Source organism: Trichechus manatus, unplaced genomic scaffold, assembly GCF_000243295.1.
Source record: "Trichechus manatus latirostris isolate Lorelei unplaced genomic scaffold, TriManLat1.0 scaffold00327, whole genome shotgun sequence".
Lineage (NCBI taxonomy): Eukaryota > Metazoa > Chordata > Mammalia > Sirenia > Trichechidae > Trichechus > Trichechus manatus.
Window position 1 is genome coordinate 499,313 of NW_004444263.1, and position 23,770 is coordinate 523,082.

Consider the following 23,770-nt stretch of genomic DNA (forward strand, 5'->3'; position numbering starts at 1 on the left):
GCAGCCAGGTGGAGAGAAAGGGGAGACTGAGGCTCTTCTAGTACCTTCCTTCTCTTGAATCCCCCAGATGCCTGCTTTGGCACTGACTCCTGCCACCCCTAGGGCTTCTCTGAGCCCCAACACTATGGTCCGTTTCCTGCTCAGGAGGCTATGGTGGCCCCTTACTCCTTTGTGGGGTTCCTCTGCTGTGTCTGAATCAGCCACTTGCTGTCCCCTTCTGCACCCCTGAGTCCTATCAAACCCACCTCTGGATGTTTGCACAGGATATGCCTCGACGTGGGAAGCCCATGCTCATCACCCAACCTATGAATATCTTAGCCACTGCTGAGCTCAGGCCATGTGCAGCCGCATTCTAGAAGAGCCAAGGGTGAGAGGATGGGGGACTGGCTGGGGAGCACCCTGGGCCAAATCGTGCCAGCCAGGTCAGGCCCATGTGGCCCAGCAGAGGAACCTGCCCCATAAATGCAATCACTGCTATAGGTTCCCATCATCTCCCCCTCTATCTTACAGGGTAGCCGACTTGATGGCAATGGATTTTTGTGTGGGTGTGTCCAGTAATTTTCCATTGGAGAAAATAGTCTGGACTTGGCCATGGGAGAGGGTTTTGCCGCTGTCAAGGCCACTCTGCTAGGAGGTGACAGCTGCCCCAACCAAGTAATGGGAGCAGCTGGCAGTAGTGGGGCAGAGAGCAGGCCCAGGAACCACTGCTGGGCCCTTTCCTTCCCATCTGTCCTGGACCCTGCGTTTGACTGGCCAACGGATAAAAGTCAGCACTGACACCACAGGAAGCCCTCTTCCTTCTTCCTCTGCCCTGGGCAGGGCTCCCTCTTCCCCGCCTGCCCACTCTGCCCATCCCTTCCTCTTCAGCCCAAAGGCACAAGGAAATTCCCTCAGGCAAGCCGTGCTAGGGCTGCCAGGCCAATGTTTTGCCAAGTACAAGAAGGACAGCCACCCGCTTACCTGTCACTCCCAGAACAGAGACGGGGCCCAGGTGCTTTCCTCCAAGGAGCCCATAGAGCAGGAACTTGTATTTCCTGTCTGGCTCCAGGCCCTCCACGGTGACCTCGCGCTGGTCTCCAGCCACAGGCACCACCTGGGGCTGCCCGTCCGTGTCCCTGTACTGGACCACGAAGGAGTCGAAGGAACCCTGGGCCACTGTCCATAAGAGGCGCAGGGAGTCTGGGGTCTCATCAGTCACTGTCAGCTCCCTGAGGCGGGGTGGGGGCCGCTCCTCCTTCAGGGGTGCTGTGGGTGGCAGGGAAACTCTTAGTCAAAAGCAGCCTTCACCTTGGCCCTTGCAACTTCTGGGAGATGTGAGGGTCTGGGGAGGGGTCCCTGCAGTGTGGCCTCAGGGAAATCCACCTGAGGAAAGAGGCCTGCTCTTGTCCTGCCCTACGGGTATGAGGGCTGACCAGTGCAGTCTCCTCCCCCAGCTCCTTCCCTGCTTTGATGAAGGGTGCAGCACATGCATAAAAGCTCATCACATAAGGAGGGGTGAATGGTGAGGCTGAGCAGTGCCACATTTCTCAGGGGATTGGGTTGCTCTGACCCCCAGCCCCCTGACCACAGTGCAGCCAGAGCTGAGAAAAACTCCCAGAGTGGATCTCAGTTTGTCAGGGAGACACACTCAAAAAGTGAGGCAGCCAGCCAGTCTCATGGGCTCCCATCACCCGTGGCCATGGCCTCCCTTTCCACCCACTTCCCAGCAGGGCATGAATACTACAGTCCAGGGAAGCCAGGTAGGGCAGAGAGGAAGCCAGAGGCAGAGCTGGGAAGAGACTTGCCCCCGTAGGGGTGGGTGTTGACTGATGGGGGCCCCCATATTGAGGGCTGGGGAAAGAGAATTATGGGGTCTGAGGGCCCCAGGCCTGACTGGCCACATGCCCCATCCTTGTCTGGCCAGGGTGACTCATGGTCCTGGGAATGGAGTAGGGGTCAGTGGCCTACCCCACCCCTCCTCAGGGGGCTGAGTCATGGCACAATGACACTGATTTTTCCATAGTCTTTGCAGCCAAGGTCCTCCTGTATTTTCCATCTCTTGCCTCAGAGTTGGGCCGGAGGGAGGAGGATGTGATCATTTATGGAGCACAATGGGTATTATTCATAACCATTATGCAGGTGAGGAAACCGAGGCTCAGGAGAATGAAGAGGCCACACAGCTGGCACACATAGCTGGCAAAGGTTAGAACTGCAATTTGAACACAGGTCTGTCTGGCACCAAAGCCTGTATCCTTTTTATTACATGGGCGGTCAACAAATACAGGAAATAATGCATATAAAATGCTCAGAATAGTGCCTGGCACACAGTAGCCACCCCCCAAAAAAAAACCCAAACTAGTTGCCATCAAGTCAATTCCAACTCATGGCAACTCCATGTGTTTCAGAGTAGAACCGTGTTTCATAGGGTTTTCAATGGCTGTGACCTTTCAGAAGTAGACTGCCAGGCCTTTCTTTCGAGGTGCCTTTGGGTAGATTCAACTGCCAACCTTTCAGTTAGTAGCCAAGTGCTTAACCATGTGCACCACTCAGGGACTCATGGCACACAGTAGGAGCTCAGTAAATGTTTGTTTTTGTTAGTAGGATTTTTATGCCAAGGCTGAACACAGGAGAATGGATTTTACGGGAAGGCCAGGGGCCAGCTCTAGGGGGTTGGGCTGAGATGGGTTTGGAAAAGGTGAGAGGCAGTATGGGTGCTCACCAGTGGTGCCATCAGCAGAGACAGGCCCCAGGCGCTTCCTGCCTGCCAGTCCATAGAGCAGGAACTTGTACTTCCTGTTGGGCTCCAGGCTGGGGATGGTGACCTTGCGCTGGTCTGCAGCCACAGGCACCACCTTAGGCTGACCATCCTTGTCCTTGTACTGGACCATGAAGGAGTCAAACTCGCCCTCAGGGACTGTCCACGAGAGGCCCACAGAGTCAGGGGTCACGTCTGTCACTGTCAGCTCCCCAAGGCGGGGAGAAGTTTTCACGTCTGGAGCTGGAAAAGAGAGTGGGATGCATGGAGAGTGACAGAAATGGTGACAGAATTAGGCAGACCACCGAGTTCCCTCTGGGTGCTGGGGCTCTGTGAGCTGGTAGTTGAGAATGGAGGTTCCCGTGATCTGGGAGGAAGCGGGGAGGCAAAGGAGAAAGATGAAAGAAGAGCCAGGGAATAAAGCAGGTGGCCCTTGGCATGTAGGAAGGGTAGAAGGAAGGATAGGAGTGGAGAGAAGGAAGGGAGCCTAGGGCCTGGAAGTCACTGGATCCAGTAAATACATGACCCTGAGGCCCTGAGAGGTTGGAGTGCAGGACACCAACCAAAAAACAAGCAAACCCATCGCCTTGGAGTGGATTCTGACTCATGAAATTCCAACTGTCGCCACAAGGGCGCGAAGGACAGCCATGAAACTCCCAGCCTACAGGCGGCCTCCAGCCCTCACTCACCTGTCTTTGCCTCCACAGAGACTGGCCCCCTCCGTTTTCCATCCTGGAGTCCAAACAGGAGGAACTTGTACTTTCGGGCTGCTTCCAAGCCTAAGACGGTGACCTCTCGGAGCTCTCCGCCAACGGGAACCACCTGGAGCTGCCCCTGCACATCCCTGTACTGGACCTGGAAGGAGTCGAAGGGGCCCTGGGCCACTGTCCATGAGAGGTGTACGGTGTCCAAGGTCACGGCTGCCACGGACAGCTCCCCCAGGCGGGGCTCCTTCGGAGGCTCAGTGGGCAGGGGGACTGGAAGAAAGGAGGAAGGCTGAGGGGTCTGTAGACAGGCACCTGCACCCTGGAAGGCAGGGCTCTTCTGAGGCTGTGAGATTAACACTTACACAGCAAACCCTTCTAGAGCAATTACTGTATGCCAGGCATTGCTGTAAGCAGTTTACACATAGTGTGTGCCTCACACAGCATACGGAGCAGGTGCTATTATTATTATCGTCCCCATTTTGCAGCAATGGGAGGCACAGAGAGGTTAAGAAACTGCTACAAAATCACAGTATGTTTGCATGTGGGATTCAGACGCAGGCCACTTATTTCAGAGCCATGGTCTGAGGCACTATATTACCCAATCAGAAAGCCACATTTCAACAACTGAGCAAGTCTGAGGTCTCAGATCATGATTAGAGGAAGAAAGCTAGCAATCATGAGGCATAACTACATGCCCAACCAACTCCGTACAATCTCCATTAATCCTCATCACTCAATTCAAGGACCAAAGCAGGATCATTAGCACCATTTGAAAAAGGGAGGAAAACCAGTGCCCATCTGTGAAGAGGGCTGAGATATGACAGAGAAAAAGAGTAAGAACAACACAGAAGAATGCCGGAATCAGGGCCTGGCCCTCTTACCCGTCGTGCCCACTGCAGACACGGGGCCCACGCGCCGCCCCATGTGGACCCCGTACAGGTGCATCTTGTACTTGTGCCCCGGCTCCAGGCCCTGCACAGTGACCTCACGCTCCTCGCCCCTGACACGCACTGCGTGGGGCTGCCCGTCCCTGTCCTTGTACTGCACGGTGAAGGTGTCGAAGTGGCCCTGGAGGACGGTCCAGGAGAGGCTCAGTAAGTCTGTGCTGGATCCTGTCACTGTCAGCTTGCCCAGAAGTGGCTCCTCAGGGGGCTCCGGGGCCTCTGTGGAGGGCTCTGTGGGGGTTGGAGTTTCGTCTGCCTCTGTGGGGGTGGAGATCTCCTCCATCTCTGTGGAGGTGGGGGTCTCTTCCTCCGGAGCTGAGAAGGGAGACACAGAGAAGGTGAGGAGGGGCCCTGTGAGATGTCCTTGGGTCCTCAGGGACAAGGATAGAGAAGCCATGGCCACAACTGGAACCTCAGGTCAGTTCGGAGAAGCCCTTCTTAGGCTGGGTGGTCCTGCTGGGCCAGCATCTCACAAATGTGCCCAGAGCCCCAGGCCAGGTGAGGGGAGCAGGTGGCAGCCACCAGCATAGCTCATGGCCACCCTCCTCTGCCCTGGAGGAACAGTCAGACCTCAGGGAGCTGAAGGTAGAAGACACAAAGGTACTATGGCCACCATCACCAGAGAGAAGACCCTCCTGCTGGGTACCCTCCCAGGGCCTCCACCCCACTCACCAGTCACCCCAATGACAGAGATGGGGCCCACACGCTGGCCATCGTGGAGGCCGTACAGGTTCATCTTGTACTTTTGGTCCGGCTCCAGGCCGGAGATGGTGACCTCGTTCTCGTGCCCCGGCACCCGCACTGCCTTGGGCTGCCCATCCCCATTCCTGTACTGGACCAGGAAGTGGTCAAAGTGGCCCTCGGGGACTATCCAGGACAGGCGCAGGGAGTCGGGGGTGGTATCAGTCACAGTTAGCTCCCCCAGGCGCGGCTTGAATGGAGGCTCAGGGGCAGCCGTGGGCGTGGCTGGGGTCGTCCTAATTTCATCCTCTGGAGATGGACAGAGACAGAGGGGACAGGTGCTGAGTCCTTGCCTTGGGGAAGGCAACTCTGAACTCACTCTCCAACCAGATCCTCAAGTATCCTGGGCCCCTCCCAGCTGCCACTGGGCTCAGAGTGCTCAGTTCTCCTCCCAGGTTCCTCCTGGAGCCCTTCCCTTCCCCACCCCCACCCTACTCTCCTGGTTTGGGCCACCATCTCCTCTCACTTGGGTTACTGCCTCCCTGCTGGTCTCCCTACTCCAAGTTTGTTCCCCCTTCCATCCATTTTTCACCAAAGTGCCAGAATGAGTTTTTTTTAAATGCAAGTATGATGGTGTTAGTCTTAAGCTTAAAACTGTACAACCATCCTCCTTATCCCTGGAAGGAATCCCACACTCCATGAGCTGCCCCTCCCCTCCAGACACATCTCGAGGCTATCTCCCTACCCAAATGATACCCTACAAAAGAATCCCAGCTCCTCTGAGCACCGTGCTGTTTCTGGCCTTCAGGCCCTTGCCCTGCTGTGACGATGATCTGACACCCTCTTCCTGCTTCTCCGGTGCTGTCGTCTGGCTAACCCCTGCCAATCTTCAGGCCTCAGCTCTCAGGGGCCAGCATGGGCAGGTGGCTGTGGAGGCCCTGCCTTGTCCTGTCCTGGCCTTATGCTCCCTGCCCCACGCTCCTGTGCCTTTGATCAATTTGCAAGTTCACCACCTGATCCCATGCCGGTGATCCCATTAGGATAAGAACTAGTACATCTGTTGTGTCAAAGGTTGCCCCAGTAACTTCCTACTGCACCCAGCTCCCAGCTCTGGACCCACAGGTCTTTGTTGACCCAGTGTATCAATAAATCTGTGAACAATTGAACCAGGAGGCTCTGGGTGTTACTGTCAGGATGCATAATATCTCCCACTCCGTCCTGATCAGCTAGACAACAGCCGGGCCTCGATGAGGAGTCATGATGCTGGTAAAACACTTTTCAACAAATTCTAAGTAAAGGTCCATGTTCCTTTGTTGTGAAGAGGTTTGTTACTCAAAGTGAGGTCTGTGGACCAGAAACATCAGCATCACAGAGGATCTTGCTTGAAATGCAGCACCTCGAGCCTCAGCCCAAACCTAATGAACCAAGTCTGCCTTTTAACAATGTTCCCCAGGTGACTTAGATGTGCATTAAAGTTTGAAGGGAACCTGTGCTGTGGAGAACATTTCTGTTTCCAGGAAGCTGGTAGAAAAGGGAAACTCTCCCAGGCTCATCGTCCACACCCTGCCCTGCCCCCGGCCCACGCTCACCTGTGAGGCCCATGGCAGACACAGGGCCCACACGCCGCCCTGCGTGGAGCCCATACAGGTGCATCTTGTACTTGTGCCCAGGCTCCAGGCCCTGCACAGTGACCTCGGGCTCCTCACCCCTGACACGCACCACCTGGGGCCGTCCGTCCCTGTCCTTGTACTGCACAGTGAAGGCGTCAAAGTGGCCCTGGGGGATGGTCCAGGAGAGGCTCAGCGAGTTTGAGGTAGATCCTGTCACTTTCAGCTCCCCCAGGAGCGGCTCCTCAGGGGGCTCTAGGGCCTCAGTGGAGAGCTCTGTGGGGGTCAGGGTCTCCTCCACCTCTGTGGGGGTGGGGGTCTCTTCCTCCGGAGCTGAGAAGGGAAACACAGAGAGGGTGATGAGGGGCCCTGTGAGATGTCCTCAGGTCTTGGAGAGAAGCCGTGGCCACAACTGGGGTCCTAAGGTCAGTTCAGAGAAGCCCGTTCTTGGGCTGGGTAGTCCTCCTGCGTCAACACCTCACAAACGTGCCCAGGGCCCGGGTCAGGTGGGAGAAACAGGTGGGAGCCACCAGCACACCAAAGCTCTCAACAGCCCCTCCCTGCCCAGGAGGAGTGAACAGTCAGCCAAGAAAAGGGGGCTAAAGGGCCTCTACCAAGAGCAGGTCTGTGGTCACTGATCAAGTCCCACCCAAAAAACCCAGCTCACTCACCACCAAAAGCAAGTGTGTGAACCTCCGGCTGGGTCTCCCCGCTGGGGGCCTCCACCCTCCACTCACCAGTCACCCCAATGACGGAGATGGGGCCCACACGCTGGCCACTATGGAGGCCGTACAGGTTCATCTTGTACTTGTGGTCCGGCTCCAGGCCCGAGATGGTGACCTCGTCCTCATGCCCCGGCACCCACACTCCCTTAGGCTGCCTGTCCCCCTTCCACTGGACTAGGAAGTGGTCAAAGTGGCCCTCGGGGACTGTCCAGGACAGGTGCAGGGAGTCAGGGGTGGCATCAGTCACAGTCAGCTCCCCCAGGCGAGGCTTGAAGGAAGGTTTAGGGGTAGCCATGGGGGTGGCTGGGTTCATCCTAACTTCATCCTCTAGAGATGGACAGAAACAGAGAAGACAGGTGAGGTCTCCTCATTCCTCATTTCAGCATGGGTAGGGGTGAGGTACAAAAACAAGATGATAAACAGTAAGAAAGATGCCTTCCACGGCTGTTCTAACCCATGATTCTTTTCCAGAAGCTTCTCTATCGATTTCCTATTCCCTGATCTTCATTCACAAGTGCCCTCACCACCGTCCGCTAACATCCCTGTGACCCCTCCTCTGTCCCAGCACCAGCCTCTCTTCTGAGCCCGGCCCTGGTGGCCACTGTGCTTGGGGTCTCCCTTCACTAGGAGTCACCTTGGCATCTCATTGCCCATTTCATCTTATCCTTGCTCACAAAGAAGTTCAGAACATCCACTGCCCAACCAGAAACCCAAAAGTGTCCTGGACTCCTCCCAGCTGTCACAGGATCAGAGTGCTCAGCTCTCCTTCCTAGGTTCCTCCTGGAGCTCTGCCCTCCCCCACCTCCTCCCTACTCTCCTGGTTTGGGCCCCCATCTCCTCTCACCTGGGTTACTGCCTCCATACTGGTTTCCTTACTCTAAGCTTGTCCCCACTCCCCACATCCATTCTTCACCAAACAGCCAGAATGAGTTTTTTAAAATGCAAATATGATGATGTCAGTCTTCAGCTTAGATCTGTACAACCACCCTTCCTTACCCCTGGAAGGAATCCCACACTCCATGAGTCACCCCCTCTCCTCCAGACACATGTCAAAGCTATCTCCCCACCTCAAAAGACATCCTGCAAAAGACTCTCAGTCCCTCCATCACCATGCTGTTTCCAATCTCCGGGCCTTTGTACCTACTGTGACGTTGATCTGACACCCTCTTCTTCCTTCTCTAAGACTGTCACCAAGCAAGTCTCTAATCTTCTGTGGGTCCCCATGGGAAGGCTTAGCGGTCCCTGCCTTATCTTGGCCTGGCTCTGGGCTCTCGTGCCCCTCCCCCTTTGCTGTGTTTGCGAGTTCACTGCCTGTCCCCATGACTGTGCACCCCATTAGGACAGGAGCTTGTGTGTCTGTTGTGTCAAAGGCTGCCACGTGACCTCCCACAGTGCCCAGCTCAGGCCTCACCCACTGAATCAATAAATCTGTGGAAACCGAACCAGAAAGTTCCAGGTATTATTGTCAGGATGTGCTGTAGCCTGACCACTGCCATCTCCCGTCGCAGCCCCAGTCAGCTAGAGAGCAGCTGGGCCTCGGGAGGAATCGTGGATGCAGGTGAAATAATTTTCAACAAATTCTAAGAGAGGCTCCACGTTCCTTTGTTCTGAGGAGGTTTACTATTCAAACTGAGGGTCATGGACCAGAAACATCAGCATCACAGGGAACTCAGGCCTAAACGTGCTGAATGGAGTCTGCCTTTAAACAGATCCCCTGTGCACATTTGGATGTGCACTGGATTTGAAGAGAAGTCCCTCTATCGAGAACACTTCTGTTTCCAACGAGCTGGCAGAAAAGGGAAACTCTCCCAAGCCCGTCCTCCACACTTTGCCCTTTCTCTGGCTCCCACTCACCTGTGAAGCCCACAGCAGACACGGGGCCCACACGCCGCCCTGGGTGGAGCCCGTACAGATGCATCTTGTACTTGTGCCCAGGCTCCAGGCCCTGCACAGTGACCTCGCGCTCCTCGCCCCTGACACGCACAACCTGGGGCCGTCCGTCCCTGTCCTTGTACTGCACGGTGAAGGCGTTGAAGCGGCCCCGGGGGACGGTCCAGGAGAGACTCAGCGAGTCTGAGGTGGATCCTGTCACCGTCAGCTCCCCCAGAAGTGGCTTCTCAGTGGACTCCGGGGCCTCTGTGGAGGGCTCTGTGGGGGTTGGGATCTCCTCTACCTCTGTGGGGTTGGGGGTTTCTTCCTCTGGAGCTGAGAAGGGAGACACAGAGAGGGTGAGACAGAGGTCCTGTGAGATGTCCTTGGGTCCTTGCGGAGAAGCATAGAGATGCTGGGGCCACGACAGGGGTCCTGAGGTCGGTTCAGAAAAGCCCATTCTTAGGCTGGGTGGTCCTGCTGGGTCAACACCTCACAATCACGCCCAGAGCCCCAGGTCAGGTGAGGGGAAGAGGTGGCAGCCACCAGCACAGCTCACAGCTGGCCTTCTCTGCCCAGGAGGAACAGTCAGGCCTCGGAGAGCAGCAGGGAAAAGATACAAAGGTACCACGGCCACCATCACTAGAGAGAGGGTGACCATCCTGCTGGGTCCTCCCCACAAAGCCTCCACCCTCCACTCACCAGTCACCCCAATGATGGAGACAGGGCCCACACGCTGGCCGCCGTGGAGGCCGTACAGGTTCATCTTGTACTTGTGGTCTGGCTCCAGGCCCGAGATGGTGACCTCGTCCTCGTGCCCTGGCACCCGCACTGCCTTGGGCTGCCCATCCCCATTCCTGTACTGGACCAGGAAGTGGTCAAAGTGGCCCTCAGGGACCATCCAGGACAGGTGCAGGGAGTCGGGGGTGGCGTCGGTCACTGTCAGCTCCCCCAGGCGTGGTTTGAAGGGCAGCTCAGAGGCAGCCATGAGGGTGGCTGGGGTCATCCTAACTTCATCCTCTGGAGATGGACAGAGACAGAGGGGACAGGTGAGGTCTTTCATTGCTCATTTCAGCATGTGTAGGGGTGATGTACAAAAACAAGATAATGAACAGTAAGAAAGATGCCTTCCACGGCCGTTCTAACCCATGATTCTTTTCTAGAAACTTCACTGTCGATTTCCTACGCCCTGACCTTCATTCACCAGTGCCATCACCACCATCTACTAACATCTCTGTGACCCCTCCTCTGTCCCAGCACCACCCTCTCTTCTGAGCCCAGGCCTATGTGGTCACTGCATCTAGGACCTCTCTCCACCGGGGGTCAGGTTGACATCTCATTGTCCATTTGATGATGTCTTTGCTCCCAAAGAAGCTCAGAACACCCACAGCCCAACCAGAAACCTGGGAGTGTCCTGTTCTCCTCCCTCTCCCCAGCTGTCATTGGACTCCAAAGTGCTCAGCTCTCCTTCCTAGGTTCCTCCCGGAACCCTGCCATCTCCACACATCCACCCCACTCCTGTTTTGGGTCACCATCTCCTCTCACCTGGATTACTGCCTCCCTACTAGTCTCCCTACTTCAGGCTTACCTGCCACCAAATTCAATCCGTTCTTCACCCAACAGCCAGAATGAGTTATTAAAAATGCAAATATGATGGTGTCAGTCTTCAGCTTAAAACTGTGTACAACTACCCTCCTTATCCCTGGAAGGAATCTCACACTCCATGAGCCGTCCTCTCCCCTCCAGACACATGTGAAAGCTATCTTCCCACCTCAAAAGACATCCTACAAAAGTCTCTCAGTCCCTCCATGCACCAGGCTTTTTCCAGCCTCTGGGCCTTGGCACCTGCTGTGATGTTGATCTGACACCCTCTTCCTCCTTCTCTAAGGCTGTCACCAGGCAGGTCTCAGCTCTTAGGCATCCCCTGGGCAGGCTAAGGGGTCCCTATCTTGTTCTGGCCTGGCTCTGGGCTCCCCGTCCCATGCTCCTCCCTTCTGCTGTATTTGTGTGTTCACTGCCAGTGCCCAAGGACTGTGCACCCCATTAGGACAGGAACATGGGTGTCTGCCGTGTCAGATGCTGCCCAGTGACCTCCCACAACGTCTGGCTCAGGGCTCACCCACTGAATCAATGTATCTGTGAGAACCAAACCAGTAGGCTCCAGGGTTACTGTCAGGACGTGCTGCAGCCTCTCATATCCCACCCCAGCCCCGGTCAGCCAGAGAGTGGCTGGGCCTCAGTGGGGAGTCTCAGATAAACTTTAAATAATTTTCAACAAATTCTAAGACAAGGTTCAGGTTGAGAAGAGACATCCTGCTCAAAGTGAAGTCCACAGAACAGCAGCATGAGCATCACAGAGGATCTTGTCAGAAATGTAGCATCTTGGGCTGCAGCCCAAACCTGCTATATTGAATCTGCCTTAGTATTTGTATGCGATTAAAGTTTGAAGGGAGACCCTGCTGGGGAGAACATTTCAGTTTCTACGAAGCCAGTAGAAAAGGGAAACTCTCCCAGGCCCATCCTTCACACCTTGCCCTTTCTCCAGCACCCACTCACCCGTAAAGCCCACAGCAGACACTGGGCCCACACGCCGCCCTGCGTGGAGCCCGTACAGGTGCATCTTGTACTTGTGCCTGGGCTCCAGGCCCTGCATGGTCACCTCGAGTTCCTCGCCCCCGACATGCACCGCCTGGGGCCGCCCATCCCTGTCCTTGTACTGCACAGTGAAGGCGTCAAAGTGGCCCTGGGAGATGGTCCAGGAGAGGCTCAGCGAGTCTGAGGTGGATCCTATCACCTTCAGCTCCCCCAGAAGTGGCTCCTTGGGGGACTCTGGGACCTCGGTGGAGGGCTCTGTGGGGGTCAGGGTCTCCTCCACCTCTGTGGGGGTGGGGGTCTCTTCCTCCGGAGCTGAGAAGGGAGACACAGAGAGGGTGAGGCAGGGGCCTTGTGAGATGTCCTTGGGTCCTCAGGGACAAGGCTAGAGACGCTGTGGCCATGACAGGGACCTGAAGTCAGTTCAGAGCAGCCCGTTCTTAGGCTGGATGGTCCTGCTGGGTCAGCACCTCACAAACGTGCCCAGAGCCCCAGGTCAGGTGGGGGGAACAGGTGGCACGGCTCACAGCCACCCTTCTCTGCCCAGGAGGAACAGTCAGACCTCGGGCAGCCACAGGGAAAAGACAAAAAGGTACCACAGCCACCATCACCAGAGAGAGGGTGACCCTCCCGCTGGGTCATCCCCAGGGCCTCCACCCTCCACTCACCAGTCACCCCAATGGCGGAGACGGGCCCTACACGCTGGCCTCCATGGAAGCCATACAGGTTCATCTTGTACTTGTGGTCCGACTCCAGGCCCGAGATGGTGACCTCGTCCTCGTGCCCTGGCACCCGCACTGCCTTGGGCTGCCCGTCCCCGTTCCTGTACTGGACCAGGAAGTGGTCAAAGTGGCCCTCAGGGACCATCCAGGACAGGTGCAGAGAGTCAGGGGTGGCGTCGGTCACAGTCACCTCCCCCAGGCGTGGTTTGAAGGGCGGCTCAGAGACAGCTGTGGGCATGGCTGGGGTCATCCTAACTTCATCCTCTGGAGATGGACAGAGATAGAGGGGACAGGTGAGGTCTCTCATTCCTCATTTCAGCATGTGTAAGGGTGAGGTACAAAAACAAGATAATAAACAGTAAGAAAGGTGCCTTCCACAGCTGTTTTAACCCATGATTCTTTCCCTATTCCCTGACCCTCATGCTGTCACCACCATTCACTAACATCCCTGTAATCTTCCTCTGTCCCAGCACTGGCTTCTCTTCTGAGCCCAGGCCCACATGGCTCCTGTGCTTGGGTCTCCCTCCACTGGGGGTCAGGTTAGCATCTCATTGTCCATTGGATAATGCCTTTGCTCCCAAACATGCTCCTCCACTGGTCCTTGCCTTGCCGAAGGCAGCTCTGAACACCCACTGCCCAACCAGAAACGAGGGAGTGTCCTCTGCTCCTCCCAGGTGTCATAATGTCCTAGTGCGGTCAGCTCTCCTTCCTAGTTTCCCCCTGGAGCCTTGCACCCCTCTACTCTCCTGGCTTGGGCCACTGTCTCCTCTCACCTAGGTTACTGCCTCCCTACTGGTCTCCCTATACCAGGCTTGTCCCCACGTCCCACATCCATTCTTCACCTATCAGCCAGAATGAGTTTTTAAAAATGCAGATATGATGGTGTCAGTCTTCAGCTTAGATCTGTACAATCACCCTCCTTACCCCTGGAAGGAATCCCACACTCCATGAGCTGCCCCTCCCCTCCAGACACATCTCAAGGCTATCTCCCCACTTCAAAAGACATCCTACAAAAGTTTCTCAGTCCCTCCATCACCATGCTGTTTCCAGCCTCTGGGCCTTTGCACCTGCTGTGAGGGTGATTTGACACCCTCTTCTTCCTTCTCTAATGCTGTCACCAGGCAGGTCTTAGCTCTTGGGGGTCTCCATGGGCAGGCTAAAGTGTCCCTGCCTTGTCTTGGTCTGGCTCCTGGGCTTTCTGTCCTACTCTCCTCCCCTTTGCCGTATTTGCAAGTTCACTGTCCCCACGACTATGTGCCCTGTTAGGATAAGAACTTGTGTGGCACTTTCAAAGCTTCATCTCAAAGAAGGAGATAAGCAGCTCTGACATTTGACAGTCTCCTGGTCCATCTGCTTGGCCTGAGGCTGCTAGGAGCTGGAGTGGCACTGCACAGTCTAGAGTTCTCCTAGTGAATATGGGCAATTTGGGGGAATATCAGCTTCAGACCAGGCCATCTGTGACCATCATGGATCCAGGGGTTACTCTGTAATTAGTTTGAATACAGACAAAACTTGAACACTGCCCAGCCACAAAAGTGACCAAATCTGTCTTTCTCCTGGCTCACTGGAGTGACTGCTGCTTCTGTACCAATCACAGCTGTCACCTCACTCTCATCTGCCCTCTCTATAGATAAAATTTATTAAGAGATACAACTGTAGGATCACTCCTTCCTGACAGCATCCAATCCAGAGCAAAACCCTGCTCCTTAAGCCAACCTGTAACCAATTGCTGTCGAGTTGATCCTGACTCATGGCGACCCCATGTGTGTCAGAGTAGAACTGTGCTTCACAGGGTTTTCAATGGCTGATTTTTTGAAAGTAGATGGCCAGGCCTTTCTTCTGAGGTGCCTCTGGGTGAACTCCAATGTCAAGTTTTTGAATTAGCAGTCAGGCAGAATAATCATTTGCACTGCCCAGAACTCCCTGCTCCTTAAGCTTTCCCCAAAATCACCTTTCACAAGCCCAAATACTCTAACAAGTCCTTTCTGACACCCTCTCTCTGAGATGCCCATGATTCCGCAGGGTGTGCATTCTCCCTCACTGCAGGAAGCATAAACCCAACTTGTTCACACACAGGTGTGCTCTTGGGGGTCTTTAGCTGCAGGCCATTTGTACCCCGGCCTCCATAATGCCTGGACCAGGATGTGCAAGTCTTTGCTGAATAAACAAATTGACCCAGTGGAGTAAAAACTCTGTTAATACTCCAACCAGGAAGCTCTGGGTGTTACTGTCAGGATGCACTGTAGCCTGACCCCTGTCATCTCCCATCCTGTCCTGGTCAGCCACAGAGCAGCCAGGCCTCAGGAAGAAATCACTGATGGAGGTTAAATATGTTCAACAAATTCTAAGTAAAGGTTCACACTCCTTTGTTGTGAAGAGGCTTGCTACTCAAAGCGAGGTCCGTGGACCAGAAACATCAGCATCACAGAGGATATTGCTTGAAATGCAGCACTTCAAGCTTCAGCTCAAACCTGATGAATCAAGTCTGCCTTTTAACAATGTTCCCCAGGTGACTTAGACGTGCATTCAAGTTTGAAGGGAACCTGTGCTGTGGAGAACATTTCTGTTTCCAGGAAGCTGGTAGAAAAGGGAAACTCTCCCAGGCTCATCATCCACACCCTGCCCTGCCCCCGGCCCACACTCACCTGTGAGGCCCACTGCAGACACGGGGCCCACACTCCGCCCCGCGTGGAGGCCGTACAAGTGCATCTTGTACTTGTGCCCTGGTTCTAGGCCCTGCACAATGACCTTGCGTTCCTTGCCTCCGACACGCACTGCCTGGGGCTGCCCATCCCTGTCCTTGTACTGTAGAGTGAAGGTGTCAAAGCGGCCCTGGGGGACGGTCCAGGAGAGGCTCAGCGAGTTTGTAGTGGAGCCTGTCACTGTCAGTTGCCCCAGGAGCGGCTCCTTGGGGGGCTCTGGGGCCTCGGTGATGGGTTCTGTGGGGGTGGGGGTCTCTTCCATGACCTTATGAGGGACTGAGAGGAGAGAGATGGAGAAACCAGGCTTAATGGGTGACTTTCTCTGTTGGTGACATCAATCAAACACAGCCCACAAATCTCCTCCGTCAACCATAGGCTTAGAGGGCTCTGGGGCCTTTGTATTAGCCATTAGGAGTGGCCAAGGCTCTGAGACAGGCCCCATCGCCATTCACAAACTGCTGGCGAGACTGCACTGTTACAAACCTTCAGAAAGCAATTTGGACACATGTGTCAGGAGCCAAAATAATTCTCATTTCCTTTGACCCAATAATCCCATTTCTGGGCACCTATCCTAAAACAATTATTAAAAAGAAGGAAAAAGTTATAGCATGGAAGAGTTCATTAAGGGATTATTCATGACAGCAAAACATGTCAGGAACCCAAATGACCTGTGAAGATGATTAATTCGGGTATGGCACATTCTCTGTGAAGCATCAAATAACCATTATGATGATGATTAATGCAGCTTGTGTAGTCACAGGGGAAACATTTAGGATGTAACTAGTGCATGCAGAAGTAAGACCAAGAATTACATAAACATGCTGAAGGCAAGTTTAAAACATGTGCTGCATGGAAAACACAGAATGGGAGTATGAGTTATGCACATCATTACTGGTGACGGGTGTTGCTTCAGGAGGGAATGATGAAAGGTTTTCTTTTTTCCTATGTTTCAAAGTTTCCATAATGTTGCTTTCTTTTCACAACTAAAAAAAAAAAAATGTGGGCTTAAAAAAATTCCTGATGAGAAAAAATTAATAATGGGGTAGAGGGCAGGGAGTGGGGTATGGTACAGATGGAACAGGAAGAACAGGGGATGTTGGTTTGTTATTCTACTCTCTTTGTATGAAGGTCCCTTAATAGTGCAAACAGTTTGTGCTTGACTACTAACCTAAAGGTTGGTGGTTTGAACTCACCCATCAGCACATCAGTCTACTTCCATAAAGATTACCTGTTGCCATAGAGTCAATTCCAACTTATGGTGAACCCATATGTTACAGAGAACTGTTCCATAAGGTCATCTTAGTTATAATCTGTATAGAAGCACACTGCCAGGCCTTTCTTCCACGGCGCTGCTAGGTGGGTTCAAACTGCCAACCTTTAGGTTAGTAGTTGAGAGCAAACTGTTTGCACCACCCAGGGCCTTCCATAAAGATTACAGTCACGACAACCCTATGGAGCACAGTTCTATTCTGTAACACATGGAATTGTCATGAGTTGGAATCAACTCAAGGGCAATGGGCTTTTTGTTTTGGTTTGGTTTGGTTTACTTTGTACATGCTTGCAATTCATCATGATAGCAAGGCAAAAACAAAACAAAAATTGAACAATGGATGAGAATTAACAGCATATTCCCAGGGTGTGAATTCTTTTAATGTTCATTTTCTAATGACCCCCCCATCTTTCCCCTCCTCTCATCACAGACACTCTCTGAGCATATATATAGAAATGAAGCTCCCTGATGTCTATCACCCTTTGGTTATAACAAAGAATGCTGTGACTGAGATAGAAAATGGTTTCTTCCATCTGACTTATCTTCAGGAGATGAACGCATGACTCTCAATGTTGCTCAATTGGTGTCAACAAAAAAAAAAAACCTATTATTGCCTATGAATCTCATGGCAATGCCATGTGTTTCAGAGTAGAACTGTGCTCCACAGGATTTTCAATGGCTATGATCTTTTGGAAGCAGACTGCCAGGCTTTTCTTCCATGGCACTGCTGGGTGGATTTGAACTGCCAACCTTTAGGTTAGCAGTCAAGCATAAACGGTTTGCACCATCCAGGGACCTTCAACTGGTATCATAGGGGCAGCTATTTGTCCTCCAAACTAATGATTCTCAGAGGGAATGGCTTCTTTAACATCCATAGAAACTCTCATGAGATTCTTATATCTTAATAGATGTAAGAATCTGGCTGAGAATGGCTTAGGAAAGGCAGGCCTGATTGACTGTGCTGTTGGAATTTAATTTGCCTTGTGATTCCCCCCTGCCACCCCACACACACACCAATTTCTTATGGAACAGAAATTTTAACTTTCCCATAATTAGAAATGAAATAAACTGCAAGGTGGGGGGTGGCCGGGGGGGACGAAGGAGTAGAAGGGAGGAGAAGACATTCTATTTTTCTCTTTTCCCTGATTATAAAAGAAATGCTTGCCATTTAAGAAAGTCTGGACAACAGAGAATAGAACACAACAGAAAATACAAAGTGTTTGAACACCCTCTTCTGTCCCACAGACCAGGTCTCTCAGAGATGCATTTCCTTCCAGCCTTCTTGCCATGCATGTTATGTTCAAGTGCTCGTGATTAGCATCCTTACAAAAAGTGTGCACTCTCTTTTCCATGTAACATTATAAAGCAATTGTCTTATATTAAAACATTTCCAAGGTGGCATATTAGTTCATTTTATAGATGTTGCCTAAATTATTATTTAATCATTCCATTGTGGTTGGATGTTGGGCTGTTTTCTGTCTTTTTTTGTGTGTGGTTGTAACAAAGAATGCTGTGATTAAGATGGAAAGAAAGGAAAATTCCAGTAAGTCAGTCTCGGCCTGTGCCTGGCACATTTCACCCTCAGAGGTGGCCTGACCATCAGAGGGAGGCCACACCAGAGACTACAATGAGGATGCAGAGTGACAAAGGCCAAATCACTAGGCATGAGCCACGGCGGCCATGGAGGGAGGGATGAGAGGGGAGCCAAGGCCCGGACACTCAGGGTGAAGGAGCAGAACGGTTAAGCTGTTATCCACCAGGGAAAGGGGTTCTCCCACAGTCCCTTGCCCCGGCCCCCACTCACCGGTGACGCCCACTGTGGACACGGGGCCCACGCGCCGCCCCATGTAGAGCCCATACAGGTGCATCTTGTACTTGCGCCCGGGCTCCAGGCCCTGCACGGTGACCTCACGCTCCTCGCCCCGGACACGCACCACCTGGGGCCGCCCGTCCCTGTCCTTATACTGCACGGTGAAGGCATCAAAGTGGCCCTGGGGGATGGTCCAGGAGAGGCTCAGCGAGTCTGTGCTGGATCCTGTCACCATCAGCTCACCCAGGAGTGGCTCCTCGGGGGACTCCGGGGCCTCTGTGGAGGCCTCTGTGGGGATGGGGGTCTCTTCCTCTGGAGCTGAGAAGAGAGACACAGAGAAGATGAGGAGGGGCCCTGTGAGATGTCCTCGGGGACAACGATAGCGATGTCGTGGCCACAACTGGATCCTGAGATTGGTTCAGAGAAGCCCATTCTTGGGCTGGGTGGTCCTGCTGGGTCAACACCTCACAATCACGCCCAGAGCCCCAGGTCAGGTGGGGGGAACAGGTGGCAGTCATCAGCATGACTCACAGTTACCCTTCTCTGCCCAGGAGGAACAGTCAGACCTTGGGGAGCAGCAGGGAAAAGGCACAAAGGTACCATGGCCACCATCACCAGAGAGAGGGTGACCCTCCCGCTAGGTCCTCTCCCCAGAGCCTCCACTCTCCACTCACCAGTCATCCAGATGACAGAGATGGGGCCCACACGCTGGCCGCCGTGGAGGCCGTACAGGTTCATCTTGTACTTGTGGTCCGGCTCCAGGCCTGAGATGGTGACCGCATCCTCGTGCCCTGGCACCCGCACCACCTCGGGCTGCCCATCCCTGTTCCTGTACTGGACCAGGAAGTGGTCAAAGTGGCCCTCAGGGACTATCCAGGACAGGTGCAGGGAGTCGGGGGTGGCATCAGTCACAGTCAGCTCCCCCAGGCGTGGCCTGATGGGTGGCTCCGGGGTCTCAGTGGATGGGACTGTCGGCGCTGGGGTCATTTCCTCTTCCTTTCCTGGGGATGGATTGGGAGATAAAGAGGATGAGTGGACGTGTTCATGGGGGGCCCTCTGGTCAGGGGTCCTGGGACTTCTCCCAGACACACCAAGATCCCGCACCCCATATGGCATGCCTCAAGATGAAGCATCTTTTCCTCAGTTTGAATGTTCAGTTACCAGAGGTCAGAGCACACACTTGCGGGAGTCCTGCACAGTGGGGCCGAGACCCGGTGACAGGTATGCACTAAACCCCTGGGAAAGCGGATCCATTAGTGGGATAGAAGGAATGCTGTATCACAGCACCAAATACAACAGAAAAGTCACATCAGGAGATACATCTACTCTGGGGTCGAGAATCCCACTTCGAGCGTTTTCCTTTAATACCCCTTTTGTTTCCAAGGTGTTATGGATTGAATTGTGTTCCCAAAAAAAAATGTGTTTATAAATCCTAACTCCTGTACCTGTGGATGTAATCCCATTTGGGAATAGGGGTTTCTTTGTTATGTTAATGGGACCATAACAGTGTGTGGTGTGTCTTCAATGAATCACTTGTGAGATAAAAAAGAGCAGATTAGGCACAGAAGAAAGTAGATAGGGGAAGCTGACACTATCTGAAGACAACAGAGGTAGACCAGCCTACAAGCCCAAGGGTGGCTGGCTAGAGAAGTCAAGACAAGGGTTTTCTCCCAGAGCCAACAGAGAGAGATCTTCACCTAGAGCTGGTCCCCTGAATTCTGACTTCTGGCCTTCTAACTGTGAGAAAGAGCCTCTAAACCGTGATTAAGAGCTCGGCTGCTAACCAAAAGGTCAGCAGTTTGAATCGACCAGGTGCTTCTTGGAAACTCTGTGGGGCAGTTCTACTCTGTCCTGTAGGCTCACTGAGTCGGAATCCACTCGACAGCAATGGGTTTGGTTGCTTTTTTTTTAACTGTGAGAAAATAAATTTCTATCCTTTAAAGCCACTGAAGTGATTTCTGTTACAGTAGACAAACTTTTCTAAGCATTTACGGAAGCTAATTTGGATTTCACAGCAGAGGGCAGAAACAAGATCACAGTGGGGTTACCTTTGTACCTGAGTCGTTGTTGGGTCTTGGATTCCTTATCTCTTGCTAAATGACGGCAGAGCTGTCCACCATGGTGCCCCCGTGAGGCTGGCCCTACTGCCATGTGTGAAATCACTTGATTTGTTTTCACTGATTTCTTTCATCCTTTCTGTTCTGTGTAAGGTTTTATTCTGCCTTAATAGTTGAATTACAAAACCACCACGTTTCATACATCTGTTCTGTTCGAGAACTGGGTCTGAAGCTTCTAGGGGGTAATAGCTACAAAACAGCTTAATGAAAACAGTCAACAGTTGTGTTAATTAACGAAGGGAAAACGCCTTGTTAAGATGTGCGTATAACTAACGTTAACCACGGAAGGGGTGGTATGCATGTTAACAGAATTCAGGGTTGTTTTAGCATCAGTCTGGGGGCTCGAGGAACACAGACAATGTTTCCCACTGAAATCAGTGACAATTATGAGAGTTCGCTCTAATTGGTTTTCAGGGACAAATTACCTCTCTCAGGAGGGGAAGCCTGTAGTTACTATTCACTGTGTTGTGAGTCGAGCCATACTCATGCCCACCCTGCAAGACAGGTGTGGTTATTCCTTCTTCATGGATGAGGAAAGGAAGGCACAAAGAGGTTGACTGACTCTTTTGAGGTTACACAGCTTGAATGGGCGGAGGCTAGGTCGGCCTGAGCCTGTGTTATTTCCCTATCTTGGAGGGAATTACCAGCCTGGAGGCCTCAATCCCCAGCGGCCTCCCCGAGAAGAGCCTAGAACTTCTCCAGTATTCACTCTCCTCACACCCCTGACCATACCTGACTGAGGCTTCAGTGGACAGGAGGTTGAGTCAGAGGTTTGGTAGGTTCTCGGAGCCCTGCCTCTTCAAGGAACCCAAAAGCCTACATGTGAAGGGTAAGAGGGCTGGGTGACACCAAAGGCTTGGAGAGAAGACATGAGTAGACTCACTCCCAGGAGCTCCAGAGGCTTGGTCTTGGGGAAAGTGGGACAAAGATACCTGAACACCAACAATAAAAGGGAAACCCAGTCCAGCTTGGGGAGGGCCCTACTTCACACTCACCAGTCACCCCGATGACGGAGACGGGCCCCACACGCTGGCCACCATGGAGACCATACAGGTTCATCTTGTACTTGTGGTCTGGCTCCAGGCCTGAGATGGTGACCTCGTTCTTGTGCCCTGGCACCCGCACTGCCTTGGGCTGCCCATCCCCATTCCTGTACTGGACCAGGAAGTGGTCAAAGTGGCCCTCGGGGACTGTCCAGGACAGGTGCAGGGAGTCGGGGGTGGCATCAGTCACAGTCAGCTCCCCAAGGCGTGGCTTCGGAAAGCTCAGGGTGGCGGTGGGAGGTGGGGCTGCAGGAGTTGAGGGCTCCTCTATAGGGGCTAGGAAGGGATGCAAACAGAGTCTTTGTTGTTGCTGTTGAAGTCCTAGCTCCTCTTAAGATCCATTTCTGATTATGATCATCGAAGTCTTTGTGTGGCACCACACTGAACTCCTTGCCATCCCTCAAATGTGCTAGGCTGCCTCCAGACCCAGAGCCTTTGCACTGACTGTTCCCTTCACCTGAATGTTCTCTCCCTAGATGTGCATGGCTCCTGTTCATACTTCCTTTAAGTCTTTGCTCAAATGTCACCTTCTCCTTGATGCTTTCTCTATTTAAACTTCCAGTTCCCCACCTGTAATGTCTCCTCCTTAACTGGACTTGATTCCAGCAACGAATGGCCTAACAATGATTATGAGACAAGCAGGAGACTACAGCACTGCTTAGATACTTGATGATATTTAAGGAATGAGCATTCATTTTTAAAGGTGTGGTAATTATATTGTAGTTATTTTTAAAGAGTCCCCTCGCCTTTTTTTTTCTTTTTCTGATGAAAGTACAGGGTGTCGCGGATTAGTTTTAAAATATTCCAGTGGTATATCCATACAATGGAATACTACTTCACCACAAAAAGGAACAAAATACTGATACATGCTACAACATGGATGAACCTCAAAAACATTAGGCTCTGTGAAAGAAGCTCGACAGCAAAGAACACATATTATATGATTCCATCTATGGGAAATGTCCAGAATAGGCAAATTTATAGAGACAGAAAGTAGATTAGTGGTTGTCTAGGGCTGGGGTGGGAATGGGGATGGACATGAGGTTTCTTTCTGAGGTGATGGTTTTAAAAAGTTCTAAAATTAAATTGTGATGGTCACACAACTCTGTAAATATATTAAAAATCAAGGAATCATATACTTAAAACAGGTATTTTATGGTGTGTAAATTATACCTTAATACAGCTGTTAATAAAAAAAATTCTAGTGGGGAAGGGTGAGAAGTAGGTGGGGTATACATGAGACAGACTAGCCAGGAGTTGACAACTGGTTGAAGCAGCGTGACAGGTACATAGGATTCATTACACTATTCTTTCTCTTTGTTTATATTTTTGACATTTGTATAAAATGTGTTGAATGAATTCATACTCATAGCATTTATCCCAGTGCCACAAAAGGAGTTCTCTTGAGTGTCCATGCAGAGCAGAGAGCCACAGACTGGACAGTGAACTACCAGCCTTGGAGGCCTCATCCCCAGTGGTCTCTCCCAGACAGCGCTGGCACTTCTCTGGGATTTGCTCTCCCTTCCCCAGATCACACCTGCCTGAGGTGTTGGTGGACAGGGTGTTGGGTTTGGAGGCTTCAGGGCCCTGGTCTCCACGGAGGAGATTTTGGAGGCTCCACGAATGAGACCTTTCCAGAGACCCAACCCAGGGGCACTTTACCCTTCACTCACCTGTCAGACCCACGGCGGACACGGGGCCCACGCGCCGCCCTGCGTGGAGCCCGTACAGGTGCATCTTGTACTTGCGCCCAGGCTCCAGGCCCTGCACGATCACCTTGAGTTCCTCGCCCCTGACACGCACCACCTGGGGCCGCCCGTCCCTGTCCTTGTACTGCACGGTGAAGGCGTCGAAGCGGCCCTGGGGGATGGTCCAGGAGAGGCTCAGCGAGTCCGAGGTGGATCCTGTCACTGTCAGATCCCCCAGAAGCGGGTCCTTGGGGGACTCCGGGGCCTCGGTGGAGGGCTCTGTGGGGGTCAGGGTCTCCTCCACCTCTGTGGAGGTGGGGGTCTCTTCCTCTGGAGCTGAGAAGGGAGATACAGAGAGTGTGAGGAGGGGCCCTGTGAGATTTCCTTGGGTCCTCGGGGACAAGGATAGAGAAACTGCGGCCACGACAGGGACCTGAGGTCACTTCAGAGAAGCCCTTCTTAGACTGGGTGGTCCTGCTGGGCCAGCATCTCACAAATGTGCCCAGAGCCCCAGGCCAGGTGAGGGGAGCAGGTGGCAGCCACCAGCATAGCTCATGGC

At 52.9% G+C, this 23,770-nt stretch overlaps 1 protein-coding gene across 3 annotated transcripts in view; it reads right to left on the reverse strand.

Moving 5' to 3' along the window:
• The window catches only part of TNXB (tenascin XB), a 56,947-nt gene that overhangs the window by 4,505 nt on the left and 28,672 nt on the right, over window positions 1–23,770 (reverse strand). The window contains exons 17-32 of one of the 3 annotated variants that reach the window (XM_023725528.1): window positions 23,197–23,547; window positions 21,476–21,799; window positions 20,173–20,178; window positions 19,038–19,364; window positions 18,358–18,681; window positions 15,227–15,559; window positions 12,528–12,845; window positions 11,824–12,174; window positions 9,970–10,287; window positions 9,572–9,603; window positions 6,650–6,947; window positions 5,058–5,375; window positions 4,323–4,643; window positions 3,424–3,711; window positions 2,699–2,977; window positions 961–1,245 (exon numbers count right to left, since the gene is read on the reverse strand). In XM_023725528.1, the coding sequence (XP_023581296.1) occupies window positions 961–1,245; window positions 2,699–2,977; window positions 3,424–3,711; window positions 4,323–4,643; window positions 5,058–5,375; window positions 6,650–6,947; window positions 9,572–9,603; window positions 9,970–10,287; window positions 11,824–12,174; window positions 12,528–12,845; window positions 15,227–15,559; window positions 18,358–18,681; window positions 19,038–19,364; window positions 20,173–20,178; window positions 21,476–21,799; window positions 23,197–23,547 (4,473 nt within the window). Of the gene's footprint in view, window positions 1–960; window positions 1,246–2,698; window positions 2,978–3,423; window positions 3,712–4,322; window positions 4,701–5,057; window positions 5,382–5,491; window positions 5,512–6,649; window positions 7,007–7,410; window positions 8,004–9,252; window positions 9,604–9,969; window positions 10,288–11,823; window positions 12,175–12,527; window positions 12,846–15,226; window positions 15,560–18,357; window positions 18,682–19,037; window positions 19,365–20,172; window positions 20,179–21,475; window positions 21,800–23,196; window positions 23,548–23,770 lie in introns of those variants that run through there. The other 2 variants (XM_023725527.1, XM_023725529.1) reach the window with 2 other exon arrangements.